Consider the following 22,710-nt stretch of genomic DNA (forward strand, 5'->3'; position numbering starts at 1 on the left):
CTTCCTATAGTTGAAGCAATCGGGCGATGGTCTTGTTTAAGTTTTGTTTATATACTCAATTCATCTTCGCGTCTTCGTGATGCAAATATTCACATCGAGAAAAGTTTTGATATCAACTATATATACAGCGAGTCATTGCTAAATTGCCTTTATGACAAAGTGACGATCACAGCATCCATTGCAGTATGAAAATTGTGTTACAAAAAGTGAGCCAAGCCTCTGTCGTGGTGAATTCACAGACAATTTCAAGGTAAGTTTGAGTGTATCTTTACAGGTTAAATGAGCCAAACAATATACTAACCAACCTTGCTGGTCTCATACAGTATCAAGAAAGGCTATATGCTGCTAGTTGGTATTTCTACAGAAGACACTGAAGAAGACATCAACAAATTGTCGAACAAAGTGTTAAATTTGAGAATTTTTGAAGATGCTAATGGTGAAAATTTCTGGAAGCAAAATATCAAGGACGTCAACGGTGAAATTTTATCCATTTCACAGTTTACTTTATTAGCGAAGACGAAGAAAGGTACTAAACCTGATTTCCACATGGCTCAGAAGGGACACATTGCTAAGGAATTATATGATTTATTCTTAGAAAATCTACAAAAAGGATTAGGCAAAGATAAGGTTCAAGACGGTGAATTTGGTGCAATGATGAATTGTCACCTAACAAATGAGGGTCCCATTACCATTATACTTGATAGTAAACAATAGTAGAAATTACGTATTTCCGCATTATTCCTATATAGAACTATGAATTTACCTAGTGTCAGCGATGGTGAACTAATGATAGATACTTCTCCTTTCCCTGTCTCCACCCTCACATATCTCACTTCAATGAACTTAATGTGATCTAACTGATCATGCTCAAAACTTGGATCAGTACATCCGGCCCATCACCACTATGCTTCTTACCAATCCTGGACACCGCACCGCGTTCAAGATCAAATTCGATGCGCAATGCATTTCGATAAGAAACTTAAACCAATTTGTTCCTTTGTACCTTTAAAGGGAGGTACGTAACGTTAGCTAGTTGATTAGCCAACTTATGCACATATTGTAAAAGGGTTCGTCTTTTCATTGGAGACTCTGATATGAACTACGCAGAAAGAGAGTACGTTACGACCCTTAATGGACGTTTGGAGCTCCTAAAATATATATAAGTGGTGGGAAATCTGGTAGCCACTTATGCCTCATCTTGATGTTTAGCAGAAAGAAAGTCCAAGGTTTAAAGATCTTAAATATGAATCAACAAGGTCCACCACAAGTTTACGAAAAAAAACGTAGAAGCAGTGCTATCTCATATATTCCAAACTCTATTCTCAGATTCCTTCAGTTTGCTTCCACTTCCATAGTATTGGGTTTGATTGCATTTGCACTTCATTCCTATCACAACCATGGTAGTCGTAGAGCAAATTTTGCTCTAGCTGTAGGTGCTATTGGAGTTTTCTACTGTTTAGCAGTGTTCTTCTTAACGTTGATAGCTCCCCAATTAGTATTGGGTGGTATCTTTTTAATTGCTGAGATAATCATGACACTTCTATTTTTATGTGGCTTTATTGTTGCAGCTAAAGTATTTGGTCAGCACTCCTGTGGCACACATGTTGTCTCCAGTTATAATCCAGCGTATGGATCCTTCGCTGATTTCCAGAGTACTGGTGGTCAATATGATCCATTCAAGGGCACTTACACCACGAAGAGCTACACTAATGCTTGCAGATCCTCTAAGGCTTCGATTGCATTCCTGGGGTTAGCCTTTGTACTTTCAGCGATTTGCTGTATTTTAATCGGTATCAGAGTGCTGATGCCAATCATTAGGGATTATGGTTCAAGTGGTATTTGGAAGAGTGGTACTTCCATTGGAGCAAAACTACAACGTGCAACAGGTCTGGACTTGTCTACTAGACCAGGCAGAACATACGGTACTGGTTACAGACAGGATGTCGAAACTGCTGGTATGCCTCCTGAGGAGCCCGGTGTTTCTGGTATGACCACTCAGAATCACCGTGTGGTTGACCAACACACACTATCTACTGGTGAATCAACAACTAATACATATAATCAAGAAAAATACAACGAGCCACAAGGCGTTCCAAACAGAAGAGTTGAGAGCGGCAACACCGCAGTTAACACAGGAATCAATACTGCCCGCGGTCCCAACACAGCTGTTGTTGATTAATTATATTGTCTTTCGATTGAAGATTTAATGGATAATTTATTTCAGTTTCTAATAATACATCTTTATTTTTTGAATAAGAATTGCTTAATGTCTTTTGCATTCTAATTATATAATTTTTGAAAGATTCAAAATATATCTCAGTTTAATGTTATACTTCAGTTCAACCTTTGTGAATTATATATGTTCAATATCATAATTTTCCAAATATTTTGTAATTAGTATTTTAATGTTGTAGTTGGAACCTACCAAGATATTATTAATATAATTTATACCAAGCTCGATCTTCTAAAAACGTTTTATATACTTTTATACAGCCATGTATTGACTATTGTTCCCTATATCTCCAATACACAGCATTTTTAGACATCTAGATATCATTTCTGGAAGAAAGAAGCCGTTGAGATTATTAAGGATGTAAACAGTAAATGAAGTACGAGGCATCTTCTTAAGGACGGCTAACCTTTGGCATTCTGACACACATCGAGATGAATAGAGTAGAATAGTAAATTTGAACATGCCATACACTTCATAGCTGATCTTACATAAGGTCATTGGCTAAGCATCCTAGCATTAACTGCCAAACTTCGACCTCTATTAAAATAATATTACACTATTCTTTAAAATCATTAGGAGGCGGTCTACCATCTTCACTCCTAAGGTACAGGTCAATTGCAGCAGAAAATAGTGCAAACCCTGCACAACCAAAAAGAGCTGCTTGTGGACCGCCATTGTACGCAAGCCCGCCACCAGTGATACATCCAGCTGTAATACCGTTGTAAATGTCATTTTTGGCCCTCGTTGATTCGACAACACATTCAACTCCAGCATATATCAAACCCAAATAACCAAAATTCTTGGCACTAGAGTATGATTTTTTACCCATATCAGAGAATTGCAATTTCATTTGTTGCTTGAAAGGGAGCTCTGCAATTTTATCCATTGGATTTACACCAGCCTGTGGCAGATGTATAGGAGAATCATACGCCATTGATGACATAAATAGACCAAAGACACCACCCAGAGCAAAACCAGTGACCCCACTGAGCGCTGCTTTCCCAGGACATGAAGTCATAAAATTCATCATTGCTTGAGCGCCTCTTTCAGCCTGGTCTTCCGGTGACAATTGCGAAAACGCTACATTTGTACCTGCCGGAGGCCTCACTAAGTCCAGCCCAAATCCCTGATATACCATCCTAAACCAAGAATAGCACGACTCAATTAAGATATCAGCATCTTACTCCATGACTTAAAATATCAAACGGAGTTTTTTCAGATATTGATGCCCGCTCCCTATTTGCGAGACAAGTATAGCTCTTTTATAAGAATATATATATATATGTATATGCGTCGTTTTTAAAATGGTTAATGAATTATTTATGTGCGAGCTAGGCCACAGTATGCACCTCTTAGTGAATATATAACGTGGTTTATAAAGTAAACGCATCCTTGTAAAACCTTAATTTTTTATATTCTTCAATTTTGAGGCGAAAGAGAGCTTGTTTACTGCTGATGTAGTTCGATCGAAGTTGCCCCTTCTGTAAAGCCATAGTCACATTGTTAATAGTTCCAGAATGATTGTTCTTCAAAGAATGTTTTTCATAGTCTATAACATGAGTCTCACTCTCCATATTAGATCGTTCAGTGCCGCTGAGCAGGTTGTTTTCTAAATCTCTTTGGGCAACATCAGTTCTTCTTGTGTTTTGCACGGGTAGCTGAGGAAAATGTGACAGGCTGGATGTTGTCGTTGGTCCAGGTGCATCCATCACGGTATATAGGCTACTTGAAGCGCTGCCAAGGTCAAATTCAATGCCACTCGAACTATCTCTTTCCATATCGATATCACTTTCTTCGTTCCCACTGGACATCAAGTGGAGCAGGGAACTTGTACTTTTATTTCTGTGACCTCGGTCTAATAGAGGTATATGTGCACTGGCATCTTTATTCCTGGGGTTTTCCCTGGGGGAATCATATATCCTAAATTTATTATTTCGCTCAGATGTCCTGGACCTCAGATTTTGGACATCTTCTTCTACCAGCTCATTGTAGTTACTAACCTGTTTCATATTATCAAGTAAGTTCTTCAGTAAAAGATATTCACCATTTAAATTGATGTTTGATATTTTCAAATTAAGTGTAGTTTCATCTACCAGTTTATTTAAAGCAGAATCAAAAACATACAAGGGTAGTTGGTAAGATTGTAGTACATCATTTTCCTTTATAGTTCTGAATGCGCCCATGCAAATTTTCTTCTCCTTTAAGCTTTTTATAGGATCCACAACTATTGCTAAATATGGATCTTGATAGGACTGATTTAAATCCTGCGTTGTCATATCAATATTACTCAGCCAACAGTTGTAATCTGGATGAGAATGATACCAGCCCACAATATTGTTATTTTTTTGGGCAAACTCACTTACATACTGTACCATGTATTCATATGATTCAGACTGAGCATTAACTCTTGTTTCTGTGCCTTGAACTGGTAATTTAAAACTGTCAAATATGATAAATTGTGAAGCTACCGTCATGCCCAGTAACATACCCATAACTTCAATTCGATTACCTTCGATGGAGTGATTCAATATTTGTTCACAGGCCAGTTTTGATATCAATACACTATCATAATATTGTGCGTCTACTTCCAGCTTTTCTCGTTCATTCTGCTTGTAATTATTACATTCTCTGATAATCTCATCTTGATTCGGATCAAATATAAGGGGAACATTTTCCGAAAGATCGTCTGTTGATGCAGATGCAGACAAACTTGGTCTTAGTATGCTCTTAGTTGTCCTTAGTCCATTTATATGATCAAAAAATTCATTCTCTCGTTGCTCTTGTATATATTCTTCTTTCAAAAATCTGTTCAATTCAGCCACAGATTTTGTTGGAAGAGACATCTTAATCACTACCCCGCACAACTAAGATCCTAGATAGCAGTATCGGTATTCTATGAAGTGACTTCTTCCTCTTTATTCTCTCACTCATAACTTTCAGACTAGACTATGAAAATCGGGTAAAAATCGAAGGAAGTTCGATATTTTTTTTATTTGAAAATAAATTGGAATATATAATATTTATTTTATATGAAGATAAATTATAGCTTGACTATATTATCAGCATCTCTTCTTAACTCTCCAATGAATTCTAAGAACTTGCCAATATTCACATCGATACCATTCGCATAAACAAATGAGCTTGCCAGGTAACTAGATAATAGCACTTTCAAATATGCTTCAGGGATATTTTCCAGAATCTTCTTCGGGCCTGCCACTTCAATAAGTAAGTTTGGTATAATTTTGTTCAATAATAGATAATTTCTTAATTTGATATCATTTAACCACAACTCCTCAGATGCTACGAGATCGTCATTGAGCTTATTAATTGTCGACGACAGGGTGTTGGATACTTCCGATATTGGAATACCTGTTGCTTGGTTAACCTTCCATAACTGTGTAAATTCTTGTTGTGCATTAAACCTGATTTTTTGTTGAACTTCATTAACGTAGTTATTATATAGCTTAGTGGTAGTTTTGTTAACTTCACTTCCAATGAATTTGTTGACAAAATCATTGTCATCTAATGCCAAGGAAGCTAAAACCTCTAAAGAGGATGAGGTAACACCACCCTTATTTGCTGATGCATCTTTGAATAGTATACAACCGTGAGATTCTAGTGCGACTTTTGCTGGTTGAGTTATGAAAAGGTTGGCACCTTCTACTATGTAAGGGATTTTGGATTTACCAGTTTTGTCATCAATAAAACTATTTAAATTGGTTAAGTTGATAGAGTTAGGTCTCCCACCACAAGGAACAAAAAGATCAACATGGTCAACAAACTTGAAAATTTGCGTGTGGAAAATGTTTCTAAATGTTGTGCCATTAGCAACTATGGTTCCATTTGGTAGCATAATATCCATATCATCAATTGAAACAAAGAAACCTAATTTACTCAATTTTGACAAGTCAAAGTTGGATACAGTTTTCCTGAAAGAGGCCAACCTCTTCAATTCGTCCTTGTCAATACCTTTAGGATCACAGAGAACACCAGAGCCATCTAGGATACCAACATAAACTTCATTGTCGCTGGAGAGTAAAATTTCATTTGATCCTAGATCTCCATCTGGTCCACCAGTTTGGAATTTGGCTATTTTTGATTTCCACAAATTCAAAGTATCGTAGATTTTTTCTACATAACTTCTGACACCGATTGAGGTCATACCATATTTGTCATGTGGTATACCACCTAATGATTGACTTTTACCTGTTAAAAATGATTTCCACCATGGACAACCTCTCTTACGAGCATGTTGGGTAGCCCAGTTTACAAACCCAGCAGAGCCTTCATCAGGACCTAAGAATAGGATCTCTTCCTTATCTAATAAATCAATATAGTTCTCCTTTAATGGATCTTGAATTAAAATATCAATCAATGCATCAATATACTGTGTAAACGCGATGAATGTTTCAGCTTTGTCTATTAACCCTGGATTAAGTAAAATGACACCTTTAGAGCCACCTTCTGGAAGATCTTTATTTTTCTTTTGTTGTGTAGCAGCCAGTTGATAGTTTTCGTCGATGACACTTTTCGAGTTTACGTCAAAAATGTCTTGAGTCCTTGAGCAGACTATTCTTATGCCACCCCTGGCAATATCCCTAAATCTGATATGAAATCCTTTGAAAGTACTACCAATAATAAAAAATATACCATAGGGAATCTCTGGATATTCAATTATGGGCATAATTATCTTAGGATCCAACCTGAAGGAGATGGCAACTTTCCTTGTGAAGAAAAAATTAGTTTTTAAAATCGATTTATTGAAAAGGTTTAACGTTTGAAGAATTAATAAATCAGGTGAATCGTTTGGTAAAAATTTATTCAAATAGGCTTCAAATTCCTGATCATTCTGGAATGGTTCCAATTTTGATAATCTCTTGTATGATAAAGTTGCTTCGATATTTTCATTGACATTCTGATAGTAATGTGTTTCGGCAAAATTTTTATACAATTTGGATACGATCTTATAGTGTTTCATCAAACAATTATTAATCATTATTTGAGTAAACGTTTCATTTCTTAATTTTTTTTTGAAGTTGGTAATAATTTCCAGAGTGCAAGTATCATTAGCTTTTGGGTTTAAAGCATTGAGTAAATTATTATAGTCAGAGCCTAATCGATTAATAAAGTGATTTATGAAAATTGAACCAATATGTGCGTATATTGCCTCCTGTGGAGAAAATTGACGTTGTTCAAACACTTTTATAAATGAATGGTTAGGAATTGTATACAATAACGAAGCTTCTCTTTCAATTTGCTTTATTGATAATTCTAAATCATGAGGTAAAAGAGATGGACATTGTTGTGACTTGTTTAAATAAATTGAAAAAATGATAACATTAGTTGCCTTAGATAGATTAAAAGATTCAACATAAAACTTTGATGGTCTCAATTTATAATAATGGAATAAAGAATTTAGAGAAGAGTAGTAATTTTTGGTTGTAAATCTTTTATAAGCGACAAGTAGTCTAATTTCATCCTTATTTTCAACCGAATGGGCAGTTTTTATGATAGGACCTTCTCGTTCCTGTACCAAGTTTAGCAAACGACCGTAAAGCTTTTTATTTTCAATAGAAGACATCGTTGATAAGGTTAAATCACTAATACTGTCAATATCGCCGTTAGCTAACTGCTCGGGGGTAATATAGGTACCATGACCGTCGATATCAGGTGGTTCCGGAAATTGTGTATCATAAATGAATGTTAATTTCAATTCACTTTCCGGAGACCAAAATGACAATAATCTGGGACAAGGCTTCAGTTTATTATCAAGAAATAGATTGTCTACCTCGGTATCCAATTCATAAGCAGGAAAGGACAATAAGTCCCTTGAATTTGTTTTACCGTCGGAATTTGATTCCATTAGAATAGCATGATTAGTTCCTGGATCTTTAAAAATTTTGTTCTTAATATTGAAACACTTATGAACACCCTTACGTTTACCTTTTGAATCGTCTTCACTTTTATCGAGTTGTTGTTGGAGACGTTCTTTCTCTGAAGTTACATGTTCAGGAGATTTGTAAAGATTCAATTTAATGTATGAATCCAATTTTGAAGCATAAAGTGAGTTAATTAAATTAGCCACCATTTCTGGTTTTTCTTTTGAGAAAAACAAGTCATCGATTCCTAAGGAATTGTAAAACCAATTAACCTCATATTCTATTAACTCGTCAGGAATAAAACCTTGTTGATCCAGGAGATCGATCACTTGTTCACGCTGTAGGTCCTTCGCAGAATAATCGAAAACGTGGTAGTCAGATAGCGACGATATAGAAAGGCTTGAAATGTCAACAGGGAGGCTAATATTGTTCCTATTATGATTGCTGGTGGTGTCACCATTCAATACATTGGAAATCAATGTCATATTCTACTTGTGATAACTAGTTGCCGTTTTCTTTTTTGTGGTGACTCTCTCTACAAGAAACAATATCTTCTTTTTCAAAAGCTGAAGTGACTTCCTTTTGAATATATATATATTTGGACTTATATCTATTTGTGTATAGAAGTCATGCGTTTCGCACACACCCAATGACCAATAAATAACCGCCCATTTAAGAACAGCCTTTCCAGTTGAGCCAACATGCCTTACATTTCCCTTTCACGAGGAAAGACCCAAAGAAGCACCTCTTGCGTCAACTGAAAACACCATCGAGTGGCTGTGCTGATGGCGGGTTACCCAGAATTTCTTTGTTATATCGGTCGTCTTTTTGTGTGACGTTTCTGTCAATTTTTTGCGGGGGGGGGAAGGCCGCCACAGAAAAATTACGCAGCCCCGGTGAATGTGCCGCTTCTCTCTCCGTTTCTTTCTCCGTGTGAGGAGATACATCTCCGAGATCACGTGAGCATAGCCTTCACGCTCTTCCTGTCACTGGCATCAGTGTGACGGAACGACAGCTATTCAATCAACAGAAGTCACCAATATGTGACATGGTATCACGTACCTTTGTGTGGGTATGGTTCAGACCGGGCTTATTATCCGTACAGTATTCCAGATGTTGGATCCAGTCTAGTGACAGTATTTGATCAATACTTGGTCTGCAATGAGGTGAAATTTCTAGCATCTGTAAAATTAGAGGCTGTGCTTCTTTATCAATTTTTCCGAGTAGTCTCATTGGACCAAATAACGACTCAGTATTAAGCAGTTGTTTATGGTATGTATATTCGTTGTAATATGGTGTTCTGCGAACCAATTCATTCAAGGAATTGAAATTCCTTTCCATACAAAAATTCTGGAAATTTAAATCTTTCAATTGTGGATATTTCCAAGGAAACTTGTGAAGTCGCATACAAGTAAATACTATCCCGCAGGACCAGACATCTACTGCTCTGGGATCGTATGACTCAAAAATATAGCATTCTGGAGACAGGTACGGGTCACTTCCTAAGACACCCTTTGCCATTATTGTCAGTTGGTCATTGAATGGAGACTTGAAAACTACTGCCGCACCAAAATCAATAATTTTAAGAATTCCTTGATTGTTTATGACTAGATTATCTAATTTTAAATCTCTATGAGCTATTCCTAACTCATGCAAATACATCACCCCATTTAGAAGTTGTTTGAAATAACAACAGGATTCATTATATGACATGCATTTCGACATTACTATGGCAAAGAGATCAAACTCCATATATTCCATTATAGTCAAATAAGTGTCATCCGTAGCCATAATTTCAACTGTCTTAATAATATTTTCGTGGTCCAAAATCTTCGAAATACAATATTCCGATCTGATTTTATTCAAATGATAGCGACAAGTGTTGTAATTATGTTGCATTCTTCTAGAGGAGCTTTCATTATGCCATGACTTCTCCAATTTAAATGGATGGAACTGTTTCATTGCAAATATTTTATTCTCTTTGAAATTTTTAACCATTTTCACTTCTCCACCTGATCCAGACCCAATTGCACTTCCCATTACTTTATACTTCTTATTAAATTCGCACAAATAATCTCTCCTCTGTTTGGTTGAATTTGCTTTCAAATTTCTCTTGAATTTGTTGATTGATATTTTGAATCTGTCATGTACGTTTAACACGCTAGGTGATTCAATTACATTCGAACTAATAAAACTCATATTTTCAGGTAAATCATAGCTATTCGAACTTCTTGTGGCCATTACACTAATAATTGTCTCTCGATTCTCGTAATTGTTCAAATCACCAAATATACTGATATTAGTCGCACTCTCTGAGGACGTGGTTTCATTATAATCGTCCATATTCACTTCATCAAACGTAGCATAATTTTGTATCACGTTAACTTGGCATACATCGTCAGAAATGTGAGATATATCACCAGATTTAACCATAGTTTGTTTACCAATGCAAGATAGAGGTCCCATGATGGAAAGCAATGTTTGTGTTGAATATGCCCAGTGAAGTAATGAGCATCAATCTCTCAATGCGTAAGCATCGCATCACGTTCAATAAACCATGTCTATGTCTTATATTACAGTTTTCTTGATCAAGATTCCCCTATAAATTGGGGATAAATAGTTCAACACATGTAGTCTTCAGGGCCATTCTTTTTTTCAAAGGGTATTCGTTATTTTCGAAGTCGTTATGAAGCTTGTGTCTTTTTTTTTTCAGCGTGTGGCTTTAGTAGCAGTAACAGAGAAAAATATGCTTAGCACTTTTGTCTATTAGTTGTACAAAATCTGAGACTCATTATATACATATATTATTGAGATGCAGTTACTATTGTAGTAATTTGGCTCTGTCTGGGTGAAGGCCTTGTGCAGTAGTTGCGGTGGATGTGGACCCACTTTCTGGTTTTTTCAATCCACCTTCTTTGATTAGTTTTGTCAGTCTCTCCCGACGTTCTTCTTCAAATTTCAAATTTTTATTCTTCAATTTCTCTAATCTCTGTTGACTGTTACCACCACCACCAACGGTTAGCTCTACATTTATCTTTTTATCTCTAATAGACGTTCTGTGTTGTAACAAAGCAACGTCCATACGTCTTTGAATTGTCTTAGGATCTTTATCACCATCAAACTCTAAAAAGGCAATACCTTTATCCTGCCTTATTCTAATTTGGTCTGGGGCACTTGACTTGAAATGTGCTTGTAATTCAGTTGAAGTGACATCTCGAGGTAACCCACCAACGAAAATAAGAAATCTATTTGCCCTGGAGCTATCATCTCTTCTTCCTTTACCCTTACGGCCTCTACGTGTCTTTCTTTTCTTCTTTGGTGGGTCATTAGTAGATGGATTTAATTCTTCATTAGTTCTTTTCTGGGACTCTTGTTCCTTTTCTTCTTTAGTTTTTCTGAACTCTAAGGCCTTCTGTTGCTTCTTCGTTAGTTGTTTAGGTTTTTCAGACATTATTAGCTTGGATATTTATGTTCAGTATTGTCGATGAGATGAGACGACCTTCATAATCACAGAAAATTTTTCAATTTTTGTCAAATTTGATTTTTTTTTTTCGTCACAAGAATTTTTAAAAAGTCACGTGAAAGTTAAGTGACAATCGAAAGCTCGATGGTATATCCTGTTAAATACTATATATGACACAGGCATAATAGGCTAATCATGAAGTTTTTACAGTATCGTACACCCATTTAGTGTCTTCCTGTGTTGTTTTGCCCTTGTTATTTTAGATCTGGTGTACTTTTTCATTTTATTGTTGGTAGTGCTGGTCCGTGGTTTTTTCTGCACACTGTGATGGAATGCTGGGATTAGCATATTATCATTGGCCGCAATTTGCGTTTGTTTTATTAATTTCATTACACACCTCGATGCTACAATTTCTACTGCCCTGGTGAACACTTCTTTAACATTCTGTTGCATTCTTGCAGAGCATTCTATGTAATCGATGGAGCCACAATGGTTTTGAACGTGTTCAATGTCAGTACGTGGTATGCAATTATCTGCAGTGTCTCTGAGATCACCTTTTGTCCCAACCAGTAAAATATTTGGTGGCTCACTATTTTTTGATGCCTGTGAAATTTCAGGAATCCATTTTGTCCTAACGTGTTGTAAGCTGTCATTTTCATTAATTGCGAAGCAAACTATGAAAATATTTGTCTGTGTATACGAAAGTGGTCTCAATTTATCAAATGCTTCCTGGCCAGCAGTGTCCCATAAATTCAAATGAAATACATGGTCATTCTGTTGAGTCACCTCGTAATATTCTGCAAGTAAAGACGAATCATTCAAATAAATTGTGGCAGAATAATTGTCAAATACAGTTGGTACATATTCGAATGGAAACGAATTATTTATGTAAGATACTAGCAATGAAGTCTTTCCAACTGCTCCGTCGCCGACTACGACACATTTTATAGACTTCATTTTCTTAATTGCAACTATAGATTCCTGCAACTAATGAGAGAGGTTTTTTCCACAAGATTGAAGAATACACATCTATAGATGAATTTTATTATATATATATATATATATATACTTCAAGATTGTCCCTGCTTGCTTTGGCTGGGGGCCTTTCGAATACTGCGATCCCAATGACTAGTTCGAAGATGGTGAAAGAGCTATCCTGACAAAGCATCATAATGACACCAACTTTAAAAAACTTAAAATGGAAAGTGAAAATTTTTTATTAGAAAGTTTAGGGCAGTGTGTTGCCAAGTAAGTTATTCGACTATTACGTCTAATTAAGGTTGCCACTAAACGGGACGTAGATGTATAGTTTTGTCTGGGTCTTTCTCCTCTGGAGAGATATGAAGAGTAACGTTTAAGGAAATTAAATTAACCTTTCCAGCCCCAACTAATTGAGGAAATGCTCATAAAGAACTCGTTCCACCACCTGATGCAAATGCGGACTCTTCACATCAACGACGTGTTCCTGGAAAAAAAAACTGAGACCATCTTAAACTCCAAGGTGCTCCTGCTGAACATTCTCGGAGTACAGGGCGTTGACATTCCTCTTTTTCACCAATCTCTTCTCGATTAACGAATCATCTGCGGTGCAGTCATCCCTCCACCTTGTGGGATCTATTCAGTACCACAGCAAATTTTACTTCCGTCGTTACTACTTCTTGCTATATACCGCACTACAAACAGTCTCGCTTTGAAAGCGAAATAAGATTCTCCCTCTGAATATTACGACCTGCAGATATGCCATAGTCGTCTTCATAAACGAGGCTGTGTGTCTTCGTTTTAACCAAAAATGGGTTTGCCCATAGCGATACCAGCTTATCGTATCATCATCCTATTTATTATCTATCAATTTGGGATGTGTCTCCGGCTGGTGAAAATTTCTTGCGATGCCGGGCTTCCTAAAATGAATTTTTCAATAAAAGGAAAATTGGTGGGATGAAAATTTGTATGGTAGAAACTGTTTTGACATGGAACTATTAGTAGACTATACTATAACCTTCCAATAATCACGAGATCCATTGGAGAATATACGCCATGTTTGATTATAAAGCCATCTGCACCGTTTCCACCGGTCTAATTTTAGTGTCAACATCCTTCATTATGGGTGTTTTCTACAACAATTTAGCATACGATTATGAATTACTATTCAACCCGGCCGTTACGCAAGAAGCTTTCGACAATTCTCTAAAGCATTATCAACTTTTAAATGATGTTGGTCGTCCATTGCTTTACATTTTGGGATTTGTCACTTTCTTAGGTTTGATTGGTAACATTGCAAGAGTTTACAAGCCAAATCCAGAATTACAAATCTTCGAATACTGTTCATTAGGTTTATTCGTTCTCGGTATTTGCATCTTCATTACCAACATCAAGACTGGTATTGAATGCTCCATAACTCACAGCTGGGGTGAAGTCACCGAAAACCAAGGTTTAGCAGTCATCGGTTCCTCGAATATTATTCTCTTAATCGTTTTCTTAGGTGTCTTGGTACTACAAGCCGGTCTATGGTACAGTAATTACGATTATGAAAACAGATTAAAGGCATTCTATGCTGCAGAATCCGCCAAGGCTCCAGCAACGAAGTCTACTCCTGCAAAGGAAAAGAAACAAAAGAAGGAAGCTAAAAAGACTAAATGATGAATTAAAAAAAAATAGTACTTTCAATGCTGGGTATTTTTATTTATTTATTTATTCTCAATTTTTATATAACTTCTCTTAATAAACTATCAAAGTTAATTTTGTCATGATCAGTGTCCCTGTAGGAAGACAGTGAACTCCTAGTTGACGATGTTACACTGTTGAAGCCATCACCGGATGACCAATTGTCTATGGTATTGTTTTCATCACTGAGCGCATGTTCCTTACGCTCGCTGGGCGAAGATTCTTTATTCCCCTCGTCGTAGTCGAATTCACCTTGAAATGGATCAATAATGGACTCTTCCTGATCCATTATTTCATTTTTCTTGCTTCTTTTCATATAAAATGCTAAGCAAAACACCCCAATGATCAACAAAGAACCGCATATGCAACCAACACAACATCCAATAACAAGGTTGTGTCTTCTTGTGGCTTTTGTTTGTTGTTCATTATTTTTGGCCTCCCATGCTTTGTAAACAGATACGGGGGTTGTAATAATGGTTGCAGCTATATGTGTTGTAGGCACTTCACCACTTTCAACAGATGATTTTGGTAAGGTTATCGTTGTGGGTAGTCCAGAAGTGAACGACGTTGTTTCGTCCGTGAAGATATACACCTGCGTATATATCAAGTAATCTTTCTCGTTTGCCATCGATACTGTATAGCTGACATAGGAAAGTAGCGTAGAACTAGAAAGCAAAGACGACGTTGAGCTTGAAGAGGATTTCGCTAAGCTACTTTTTGTAGGCATTACATATGAAAAGGAAACGCTCGATGTAAACTTACTGCTAGTCAGATGATTGTGAGGAAGAAGTGAAGATCCTCGTAATTTTCCAGTGCTTACTACCAGTGTTGTATTCAATTTAGGTAAGCCATGATCCAGTCCCTGACTGGTTGAAGATGACAAATATGAAGAAGCAGTACCAGCCTCGTTTTGAAGACTCATTTTCGAGGCATTATTATTTATTGAATATGTTGCGGTGACAGAAAAATTATTGTTCGAAATTGGCTCTACTGCAGAAGTTGAGGCGTGCGACGAAAGGTTAGCACTAGAACTGTTTTCCACCACTAACGATGGATAGGTTGCAGATAAGATAGCATCATTGTTAAACGTGTCTTGAGGACCATATGACACACTGTTTTTCAAAATAGACGCAGTACTGGCGCTTCTCAGTGTGCTTTCCGCAATGGTGGAAGTGACAATATTCTCGAAAGAAACATCATCAGGATTATAATATATGTTTCTACTAGGTTCAGCAGCAGCAATAGGAGAACAGTAGTAATAGAATAAAGTTAGCAGAAACTTTTTGTTCATATATGAAATAACTAATCAGACTCCAATAATATCTGTTATTGAACAAAAATGAATGATGACAAATCCTCCGTATTGGTGTAAGCAATGAATTGATATAACGAATGGATGGATTAAATAATTAGCATGAAGTGTTATTACTCAAATGAGCGAATAAAGAGTATTTCTCTGGTTTTCTTATAATCTGGAGTGTTTTTACATCACTTATTTTCAATTGTTTACTATTTCTAAATATCGTAAACAGATCTTCACGAAAATGACACTACAATGTTATGCGCGAGAGATCTCTGGCGACAAATATAGAAGTACAATTACAATCATTATAGATATAGCATCATAATATATACGCGATAATGGTAATTATTAAACATTAATTAATAGCAGACAGAAAAATACAATTATATTAGGTGCAATATGACCTTTTTTCGTTGGAACTTGAAACAGAAACAAAGAGAACGCGTATCAATATTTATTGGAAAAGTTTCTTTAACTTACTGAAGAATCCCTTTTTCTTCTTACTTTCATCCTCAGTAGATTGGGAAGCTTTCTTACTTGTCTTCTTTTGTGTTGGAGTTCTCTTAACAGTTTTCTTATCGGCAGTTTCTTCAGCCTTCTTTGCCGGTTCTGTAACCTTCGTTGGTTCAAGAGGTGTCTCAACAGGCTTTGTAGTGTCTCCAGTGTCAGCCACTGGTTCTTCAAGATTTGTAATTGTAGCTTCAGTCTCTTCCAATGGCTCTTCGACCCTTTTGGCAACAGGTTCGGGAGAATCATCTACTTTTTGGGCTGGGGCATCAATTTCAGACTTTGCAATATTTTGTTGAGCTGGTTCAGTAGCGGTTTCTTCCTTGATACCTTCGGTGGCAGAGGTAGCTGGCTCTTTAGTAACAGGTTCAACAGCAGGATCCTCCATTTTGGACTCTTCTTGTGATGGTACTGGCTGATTAGCCTTTGGATCTAATGTAGTTTTTGGTACAACTTCCTTTTCTTCGGTTTGTTTTTCTTCCTTGGTTACTGGAACAGCCTCTTCTTCCTTTTGGACTTTCGCTGACTCTTCGTTCTCTTGAGCTTTTTCTAATTCTTGCTTCTTTGCTTTAATTTCAGCGTTCTTCTTTTCATTAAATTCCTTTGGATCTGTATGTCTAATCTCAGAGAATTCCTTAACTTCATTTGGATTAGAAACTATTACAGGACCAAGGCCGCCTGCCACGGCCATAAATGGTGAAGTTGATTGTTGTTGTTCAACCGGCAAGACATGAACGGCATCTTGAGCAGGAGTAGCTTCTCTAGAAGTAGGTTCGGTGACTGTTGTGGTCGTGCCAGTTTCCTCTTCATCTTCTTCATCATCTTCTTCCGCTTCTTCGCCATTAGCGTTACTAGTTTTCTTAGTTTTCTTTGCCTTCTTCTTCTTATTCTTCTTTTTATTATTTTTCTTTCTGTTCTTTGTTGATGGAGGACCTGCACGTCTTTGAGTCTTGGCAGCTAAACCACCAGCTTCTGGAATATTGACACTGCCGTCAGTCTTGGCAGCTTCTACGTCATTTAGACCAATGTAATTGTTGGAAATACCTTTAGCATCGGTCTCTAAAGGATATTCGTTACTGGTGGTCCATTCTCCATCGACTATGAACTTGAATAAGAACTTTTCTTCTCCGTTTTTGAAATTTGTAGGAACAGAAAGTTCAAAACTGTTATCTGCTTGTTTAACAAGTGGTAATGAACCTTTCCATTCGTCGAAATCCCCCGTGATAACCACATCGGAAGGACCGGCAGGCCACTTGAAAGTGAAATTAACTATACTATCAGACATTATCTTGCTCAACGTTTACAGTCTGTTTGTTTTGTATTGTTAACAAGGAATATATACTGTTAATGAGATTTATTTATAGTACCCATCTTCGCCCAGCCACATAGCAAATGAGAGGAGGATCGTCGTCTGCCCATCGCACGGCCATTTCTCAGCAAAAAAAAAATCTCCCATTTTTTTTTTTGCTTGAGGCAAAATTTCTCTGGAAGCGAGCAATGAGAAACGAGAGGGTAACCTGTGTCATGAAAATGGTAACAAATTGGGATTAATCTGGCTAGATATACAAGTCAGAGGATAGGGTTCAAAACGGATGAGGGTAATGGGAGGGCATTGCTGCGCGTAATAATTACATTTTTGTCAGCATATTTTTTGGAGGCTCGAAAGTTATTTGGTTGAAATTGGGGATTTGTAACAAGACGGACTGGTGTTTAGTGAAGATTCCAAAATTATGTATTAATATATATTGGGTTGGATAATATGGATGATGATTCGTGAGATGATTGCGTCACCTGACGCAATCACGTGCATATTGCCAGTTGCAGATGTTCAGGAACACGAAGACGCGTAAATGTGGTGAAAACGCGGCAGCCGTATTCTCATGGCAACCAGAAAAGTTCCTCGAGAAGAGTAATATATGAACAATACTCATTGCGATCTTGAATTTCGTAAAAGACGTTAAAAGACAAGATATTAGGATAATGTTGATTGCTGTTAGTGGAACTAAGTGTAGTGGGGTCGAAATCTTGATCAATTTGCTCTCTGAGAACTACAATTTCGAAGAAGTTGACCACAATGATAATCCTGTAAATATATTGAATTATATTACCAAATATTACGAAAAAGATATGGTCATCTATTTAGATTCATTGGACCTCTTCTATACGTTGGAGAAAAGACCCTTTTTTGTACATATATCTATCGATTCCTCCGTTTCATTACGTCTTAAGAGGCTCTCATTAGAACATCCTGATAGGAACCCGATCGATCTTATTAAAACTTTAGACACCCATGATTTCAATTCTAAAGCTATAGAGTTGCGTGAGAAATCGAATTTCAAATATAAGATATTAGAAGACACCAATGCTGGCGATCTTAATGAGATGATACGTTCTAAGTTATCAATGATAATAAATTCACAGTTGGACATTCTAAGAAATAAGAAAAAAGATAATCCAGAAGAAATTAACGCCCCATTGAGGCCAGATTGGGATACCTACTTCATGAAACTTGCCACGTTGGCGGCCTCTCGTTCCAACTGCATGAAACGTAGAGTTGGTTGTGTTATTGTCAGAGATAATAGGGTCATTGCTACTGGTTATAACGGAACCCCACGTCATCTAACAAACTGCTTCAATGGTGGTTGTTCACGTTGTAACGATGGAGAATCAAGAAATTTACACACTTGTTTGTGTCTCCATGCTGAAGAGAATGCTCTGTTAGAAGCAGGAAGAGATAGAGTTGGTTCTAATGCAATCCTGTACTGCGACACTTGCCCATGTTTAACTTGTTCCGTTAAGATCGTGCAGACGGGTATCACCGAAGTTGTTTACAGTCAATCTTATAGTATGGATGAAGGTAGCTTCAAAGTCTTAAGGGACGCCAATGTTGTAGTAAGACAATTTAGTTTCATTCAAGAACCGAGAATTGTCATTGTCTAATTAAAAATATATACAGCATAAAGACATTTCATGATACGTAAGTAACTTTTTATCTTATTAAAAAATTATAAGTTATTTATTCTGATATAAAAATGTGCACCTTCCAGTGACAATGTTTTATTCTTTTTGTTCTTTTAATGCTTTGTATAATCTCTTAAAAATACTAGTCCCAAATAGTGTTCCCTAACGAAAAAGAAATAGGTTTTTGCTATGCACCAGTCTACAAACTTTGTAAACGAAAAAGGTTATCTGGCTTCAAACTGAACCATTCTCTTTGTTCTAGCCTTTAACAATATTCTGTGACCACAATCTTTACAACGAACAGGATCGGTTCTCGATAATGATAATTTACTTGAACACTCAGCGCAGATATATTTCAAAGTAGCTGTTCTAGCTTGAGATGTACCAGCAGCTGCAACATCTAGATTTGTTGGGATTTGGAAACCTTCACGAGACATGTCTTTTGTATATGTTTTTTGTCCTGTATGCAATAAATGTGTTTAACACTCTGATCATCGTCAATTATGAATTTTCTCTCTTTTACCTAATCTGAAAATTTTCATATTGAAGGTCTGGGTGTTTGCGGGCCGATTAAAAATTATAACTGAATTACGCAATACATATGTTTATACATATATGAAAAAAAATCAAAAAGTTAATTTCTGGTTATATAGAACTTATGTATAGTTAGTATAAAATGTCAATATAGTACAATGTTGAGCGAAGAATGGATAAAACGTAGAAGTGGCTAATTGGGTGGGGAAAAAAGAATTGTAAGATACTGGATTTAAACCACCACAGTAGCTTGTACCGTTCTTGTACTCGTTATTGTTGTTGCAGCATCGACAGATTGGGTAGCATCGGTGATGTATACTGTGCTATAATAAGCATCATCTTCATCGTCTTCGTAGTAGACATAGCACGTACCTCCGACAGAATCGACACTTGTAGTCAAAATAGCAGTGGAGGCGGTTTGACTTGGGGCGGTAGAACTAGTGGCAGCATTCGTAACTGTAGAAGAACTAGTGACAGCATTGGTAGATGTAGAAGAACTAGTGACAGCATTGGTAGATGTAGAAGAACTAGTGACAGCATTGGTAGATGTAGAAGAAGTAGTATCAGCATTGATAGATGTGGAAGAAGTAGTAGCAGCTTTGATGGATGTAGAAGAAGCAATTATGGAAGTTTTAGCAGTAGTTGTAGGGGTCAGAACACTTGGAGAACTTTTGTAAGAAGCGACACTGGATGATTCAGGTGAAGAAGAAATACTGGTAGCCGTAGTAGGAGTAGCTGTGCTCCTAGTGGATGAGGATGTAATTGTAGTTTCAGTTGTGATTTCTTCTGTGGTAGTTGCAACTTGAGAGTTTGCCAAAGTAGTTTTTCTCACAATAGTAGTAGTATAAGAAGAAGTAAGGACGATTACTGTAGCGGGTTTTATAGTACTCGTGACAACTTTGTAACTGTATACAACACCATCAGAAGTAAACATTCTAACATCGGAAGCGTCAGTTAGGAAAAATAAAAGGAAAATGGTAGAAATAAATTTAATTAAATTGGACATCGTAGTATTATTATTGTGTCTGTAGTTGTTTTTATTCAAAATGAAAAGAATGACTTAGGGTTAGGATATGTTCTTAAAGTATAAAAGAATGACTTTGGGTAAGATTTATTAAAGAAAGGAAGGGTCTGGTTAAATTAGACGATATTGATCACTAGCTTTGATGATTAGACTGAAACTCAATAAATACTCTCGAGGATAATTCTCTTGTATGATTTTATTAGATATATAGTATAATAAAGGGGATAGAGAAGGAATCTGAAGCGTTACAATTTTCAAAAGGACATTCTTTTATATCACTATAAGTCGAAGAGACCAGCATATCTTGTTTCTTCGAAAAAGAGGAACGACTGTTAGCCAGCATAATCAACGATGGTCATAACGAAATAGATACAATAAATTCAGTGCAAATCATGAAATTGGGTGGGCCAGTGTCTTATAAACTGCTGGTATATCAACAAACTAAGAAAGTTCTTTTACTCTTTTTTTCACTTATTCTGCAATATGTGGTGATACTTTCGCAAATACATATGTTTACTTCTGTTTACTTCCATACAGCAAAAAGGCATCTCTTGTTTATTTTTCGCTTGTTCTTTCCGATATTTGTAAACAAAACCAAACCAGCGGACACGCATACAAGAGAAGGACTGCGCGAGGCCAATGAAAAATAATGTTTCTCGTACTTCGTTTTCTGAGTGATGAATGTTAGGCGCAGCTCGACGTTCAAAAGACGTCAATCATTTCTATTATTCAACGGATGCTAATTTGTGGCTTGGCTAACAACTGTATATAACATTCTTCAAAGTGAATGATACTATTATCGGTTCTTTTAAGTTAAAAATGAGGATGTTAATGCTTGTTGTGAATAAATAAAACATATATATATATATATATGTGTGTATCAATTTTCTTGAGTGAGGACTGTTATGTAGAAATGCGAGGTTAGTATCCGTTGTTGTAGAAGACATCACCTTCTTTATTGATGCTAACACTGAATTCTAAATCATCGTCTGTGGTCATGTCCCAGGTCTTGTAAAGCATCATTAGGGCAAAAATGTTGCATAAACTTCCAAAGAAGAGCCCGTCTAAATAGTGCTGGAACTTTTCACAAATTGGTGTTGATAATGCAAACACTATTATTTGACCCATCACGAAGAAGAAAACACCTAGTATAATGGATCCTGTAACCCACAGATTCTTAACCACAAATAGTGATATTAATAGTTGACAGATGACGTAGACCAGAAGAATTACAGCGTTTACAATGTAAACTACTACAACCATTGCAGTTGCATTTGTACTCCCCATTTCGTGATCTTGAATCCAATCTTTGAAAGTTAAGATCGACGCTAAAAAATTGGCAGCAAACCCCAAGAAGGAAAACCCTCTAACCAAGGTCATGGATTTATATGTTCCGTCTTCCCAGATATTGAAACCTAGAAGACCATTTATCAAAAGTGACCAACAACTTGCTCCTGCAAATCCGATCTGTAATGCTACAAAGTACGGGTATGATGGGGAACCAGGTGGGGAAACGCCACAATCTACAACTAGAGTAAAAATAATCAGTAATAAAGTTAATTGGAAGAAATATAGATATTCTGATCTGCCGATTGCTGTATATTTTTGTCTAATGTTATAGATGATAATTAAGATGACTATTAGCGCACCAATGTTGATGAAAGCATTACCTATATCGAATATTAAGGTGTTAGCAATGTCAACGGATCTTGCATAGCATCGTGGCAATATACCTACATTAAAAGTCGTTATATCATAATTGTTAATATCGGTCAGATTCGTTAGAGCCAAATGTGTCTTCGATTTAATGAGTGAGCATAGTGGTAACGGGGTCCTCGAACAAATATCTGCAAAATTGCTTATACCCATGGTTGACAACAGTGGATAGGTGGTAAGGGAAAAGATAATAAAGAATATATATAGAAGACAATTAATATAAGTATAAAATCATCAAGTTTTAGTGTTACTTAATTTAGACAGTCGACTGGCTTCAACCGAGAGAATCTAAAAAAAAATGTCAGACAAAATTAATTATAGCATACGAATGGGAAAAATAAGCAATTAGGGTAAGACAAGAAGAGGATATACGTTACCATTGAGAAGCAGCTAGTTCAGTCGAACCAGAAAAATCCATGCAAAGGTTTC

The 22,710-nt window shown here is 36.5% G+C and overlaps 15 protein-coding genes across 15 annotated transcripts; 4 read left to right on the top strand and 11 right to left on the bottom strand.

Annotated features, from left to right (window-relative positions):
• Nucleotides 1–185: 185 nt before the first annotated feature.
• DTD1 (D-tyrosyl-tRNA(Tyr) deacylase) lies at nucleotides 186–714 on the top strand (the record flags this gene model as incomplete). The annotated part of the gene is made up of 2 exons (XM_003957716.1): nucleotides 186–250; nucleotides 324–714. 2 exons carry the CDS (start codon nucleotides 186–188, stop codon nucleotides 712–714), a joined length of 456 nt encoding a protein of 151 aa, XP_003957765.1.
• Nucleotides 715–1,243: 529 nt separating this feature from the next.
• Nucleotides 1,244–2,179, top strand: KAFR0F00340 (uncharacterized protein; the record flags this gene model as incomplete). The annotated part of the gene is made up of 1 exon (XM_003957717.1): nucleotides 1,244–2,179. One exon carries the CDS (start codon nucleotides 1,244–1,246, stop codon nucleotides 2,177–2,179), a length of 936 nt encoding a protein of 311 aa, XP_003957766.1.
• Nucleotides 2,180–2,789: 610 nt separating this feature from the next.
• On the bottom strand, nucleotides 2,790–3,371 carry TIM22 (translocation channel protein TIM22; the record flags this gene model as incomplete). The annotated part of the gene is made up of 1 exon (XM_003957718.1): nucleotides 2,790–3,371. The coding sequence occupies one exon, from the start codon at nucleotides 3,369–3,371 to the stop codon at nucleotides 2,790–2,792; it is 582 nt and encodes a 193-aa protein (XP_003957767.1).
• A 235-nt stretch (nucleotides 3,372–3,606) lies between these two features.
• Nucleotides 3,607–5,076, bottom strand: RRI1 (COP9 signalosome catalytic subunit RRI1; the record flags this gene model as incomplete). Its single annotated transcript, XM_003957719.1, has 1 exon — nucleotides 3,607–5,076. One exon carries the CDS (start codon nucleotides 5,074–5,076, stop codon nucleotides 3,607–3,609), a length of 1,470 nt encoding a protein of 489 aa, XP_003957768.1.
• Nucleotides 5,077–5,273: 197 nt separating this feature from the next.
• Nucleotides 5,274–8,597, bottom strand: GDH2 (glutamate dehydrogenase (NAD(+)); the record flags this gene model as incomplete). Its single annotated transcript, XM_003957720.1, has 1 exon — nucleotides 5,274–8,597. One exon carries the CDS (start codon nucleotides 8,595–8,597, stop codon nucleotides 5,274–5,276), a length of 3,324 nt encoding a protein of 1,107 aa, XP_003957769.1.
• Nucleotides 8,598–9,135: 538 nt separating this feature from the next.
• On the bottom strand, nucleotides 9,136–10,578 carry PRR2 (serine/threonine protein kinase PRR2; the record flags this gene model as incomplete). The annotated part of the gene is made up of 1 exon (XM_003957721.1): nucleotides 9,136–10,578. One exon carries the CDS (start codon nucleotides 10,576–10,578, stop codon nucleotides 9,136–9,138), a length of 1,443 nt encoding a protein of 480 aa, XP_003957770.1.
• Nucleotides 10,579–10,933: 355 nt separating this feature from the next.
• NOP6 (Nop6p) lies at nucleotides 10,934–11,563 on the bottom strand (the record flags this gene model as incomplete). Its single annotated transcript, XM_003957722.1, has 1 exon — nucleotides 10,934–11,563. The coding sequence occupies one exon, from the start codon at nucleotides 11,561–11,563 to the stop codon at nucleotides 10,934–10,936; it is 630 nt and encodes a 209-aa protein (XP_003957771.1).
• Nucleotides 11,564–11,779: 216 nt separating this feature from the next.
• On the bottom strand, nucleotides 11,780–12,532 carry KAFR0F00400 (Rho family protein; the record flags this gene model as incomplete). Its single annotated transcript, XM_003957723.1, has 1 exon — nucleotides 11,780–12,532. One exon carries the CDS (start codon nucleotides 12,530–12,532, stop codon nucleotides 11,780–11,782), a length of 753 nt encoding a protein of 250 aa, XP_003957772.1.
• Nucleotides 12,533–13,609: 1,077 nt separating this feature from the next.
• SHR3 (Shr3p) lies at nucleotides 13,610–14,212 on the top strand (the record flags this gene model as incomplete). Its single annotated transcript, XM_003957724.1, has 1 exon — nucleotides 13,610–14,212. One exon carries the CDS (start codon nucleotides 13,610–13,612, stop codon nucleotides 14,210–14,212), a length of 603 nt encoding a protein of 200 aa, XP_003957773.1.
• Nucleotides 14,213–14,276: 64 nt separating this feature from the next.
• Nucleotides 14,277–15,527, bottom strand: KAFR0F00420 (uncharacterized protein; the record flags this gene model as incomplete). Its single annotated transcript, XM_003957725.1, has 1 exon — nucleotides 14,277–15,527. The coding sequence occupies one exon, from the start codon at nucleotides 15,525–15,527 to the stop codon at nucleotides 14,277–14,279; it is 1,251 nt and encodes a 416-aa protein (XP_003957774.1).
• A 466-nt stretch (nucleotides 15,528–15,993) lies between these two features.
• Nucleotides 15,994–17,331, bottom strand: CRP1 (Crp1p; the record flags this gene model as incomplete). Its single annotated transcript, XM_003957726.1, has 1 exon — nucleotides 15,994–17,331. The coding sequence occupies one exon, from the start codon at nucleotides 17,329–17,331 to the stop codon at nucleotides 15,994–15,996; it is 1,338 nt and encodes a 445-aa protein (XP_003957775.1).
• Nucleotides 17,332–18,026: 695 nt separating this feature from the next.
• Nucleotides 18,027–18,986, top strand: DCD1 (deoxycytidine monophosphate deaminase; the record flags this gene model as incomplete). Its single annotated transcript, XM_003957727.1, has 1 exon — nucleotides 18,027–18,986. The coding sequence occupies one exon, from the start codon at nucleotides 18,027–18,029 to the stop codon at nucleotides 18,984–18,986; it is 960 nt and encodes a 319-aa protein (XP_003957776.1).
• Nucleotides 18,987–19,231: 245 nt separating this feature from the next.
• RPC10 (DNA-directed RNA polymerase core subunit RPC10) lies at nucleotides 19,232–19,444 on the bottom strand (the record flags this gene model as incomplete). The annotated part of the gene is made up of 1 exon (XM_003957728.1): nucleotides 19,232–19,444. The coding sequence occupies one exon, from the start codon at nucleotides 19,442–19,444 to the stop codon at nucleotides 19,232–19,234; it is 213 nt and encodes a 70-aa protein (XP_003957777.1).
• A 329-nt stretch (nucleotides 19,445–19,773) lies between these two features.
• Nucleotides 19,774–20,547, bottom strand: DSE2 (Dse2p; the record flags this gene model as incomplete). The annotated part of the gene is made up of 1 exon (XM_003957729.1): nucleotides 19,774–20,547. The coding sequence occupies one exon, from the start codon at nucleotides 20,545–20,547 to the stop codon at nucleotides 19,774–19,776; it is 774 nt and encodes a 257-aa protein (XP_003957778.1).
• Nucleotides 20,548–21,486: 939 nt separating this feature from the next.
• On the bottom strand, nucleotides 21,487–22,434 carry CHS7 (Chs7p; the record flags this gene model as incomplete). The annotated part of the gene is made up of 1 exon (XM_003957730.1): nucleotides 21,487–22,434. One exon carries the CDS (start codon nucleotides 22,432–22,434, stop codon nucleotides 21,487–21,489), a length of 948 nt encoding a protein of 315 aa, XP_003957779.1.
• Between the last annotated feature and the right edge of the window lie 276 nt (nucleotides 22,435–22,710).

Source organism: Kazachstania africana, chromosome 6, assembly GCF_000304475.1.
Source record: "Kazachstania africana CBS 2517 chromosome 6, complete genome".
Lineage (NCBI taxonomy): Eukaryota > Fungi > Ascomycota > Saccharomycetes > Saccharomycetales > Saccharomycetaceae > Kazachstania > Kazachstania africana.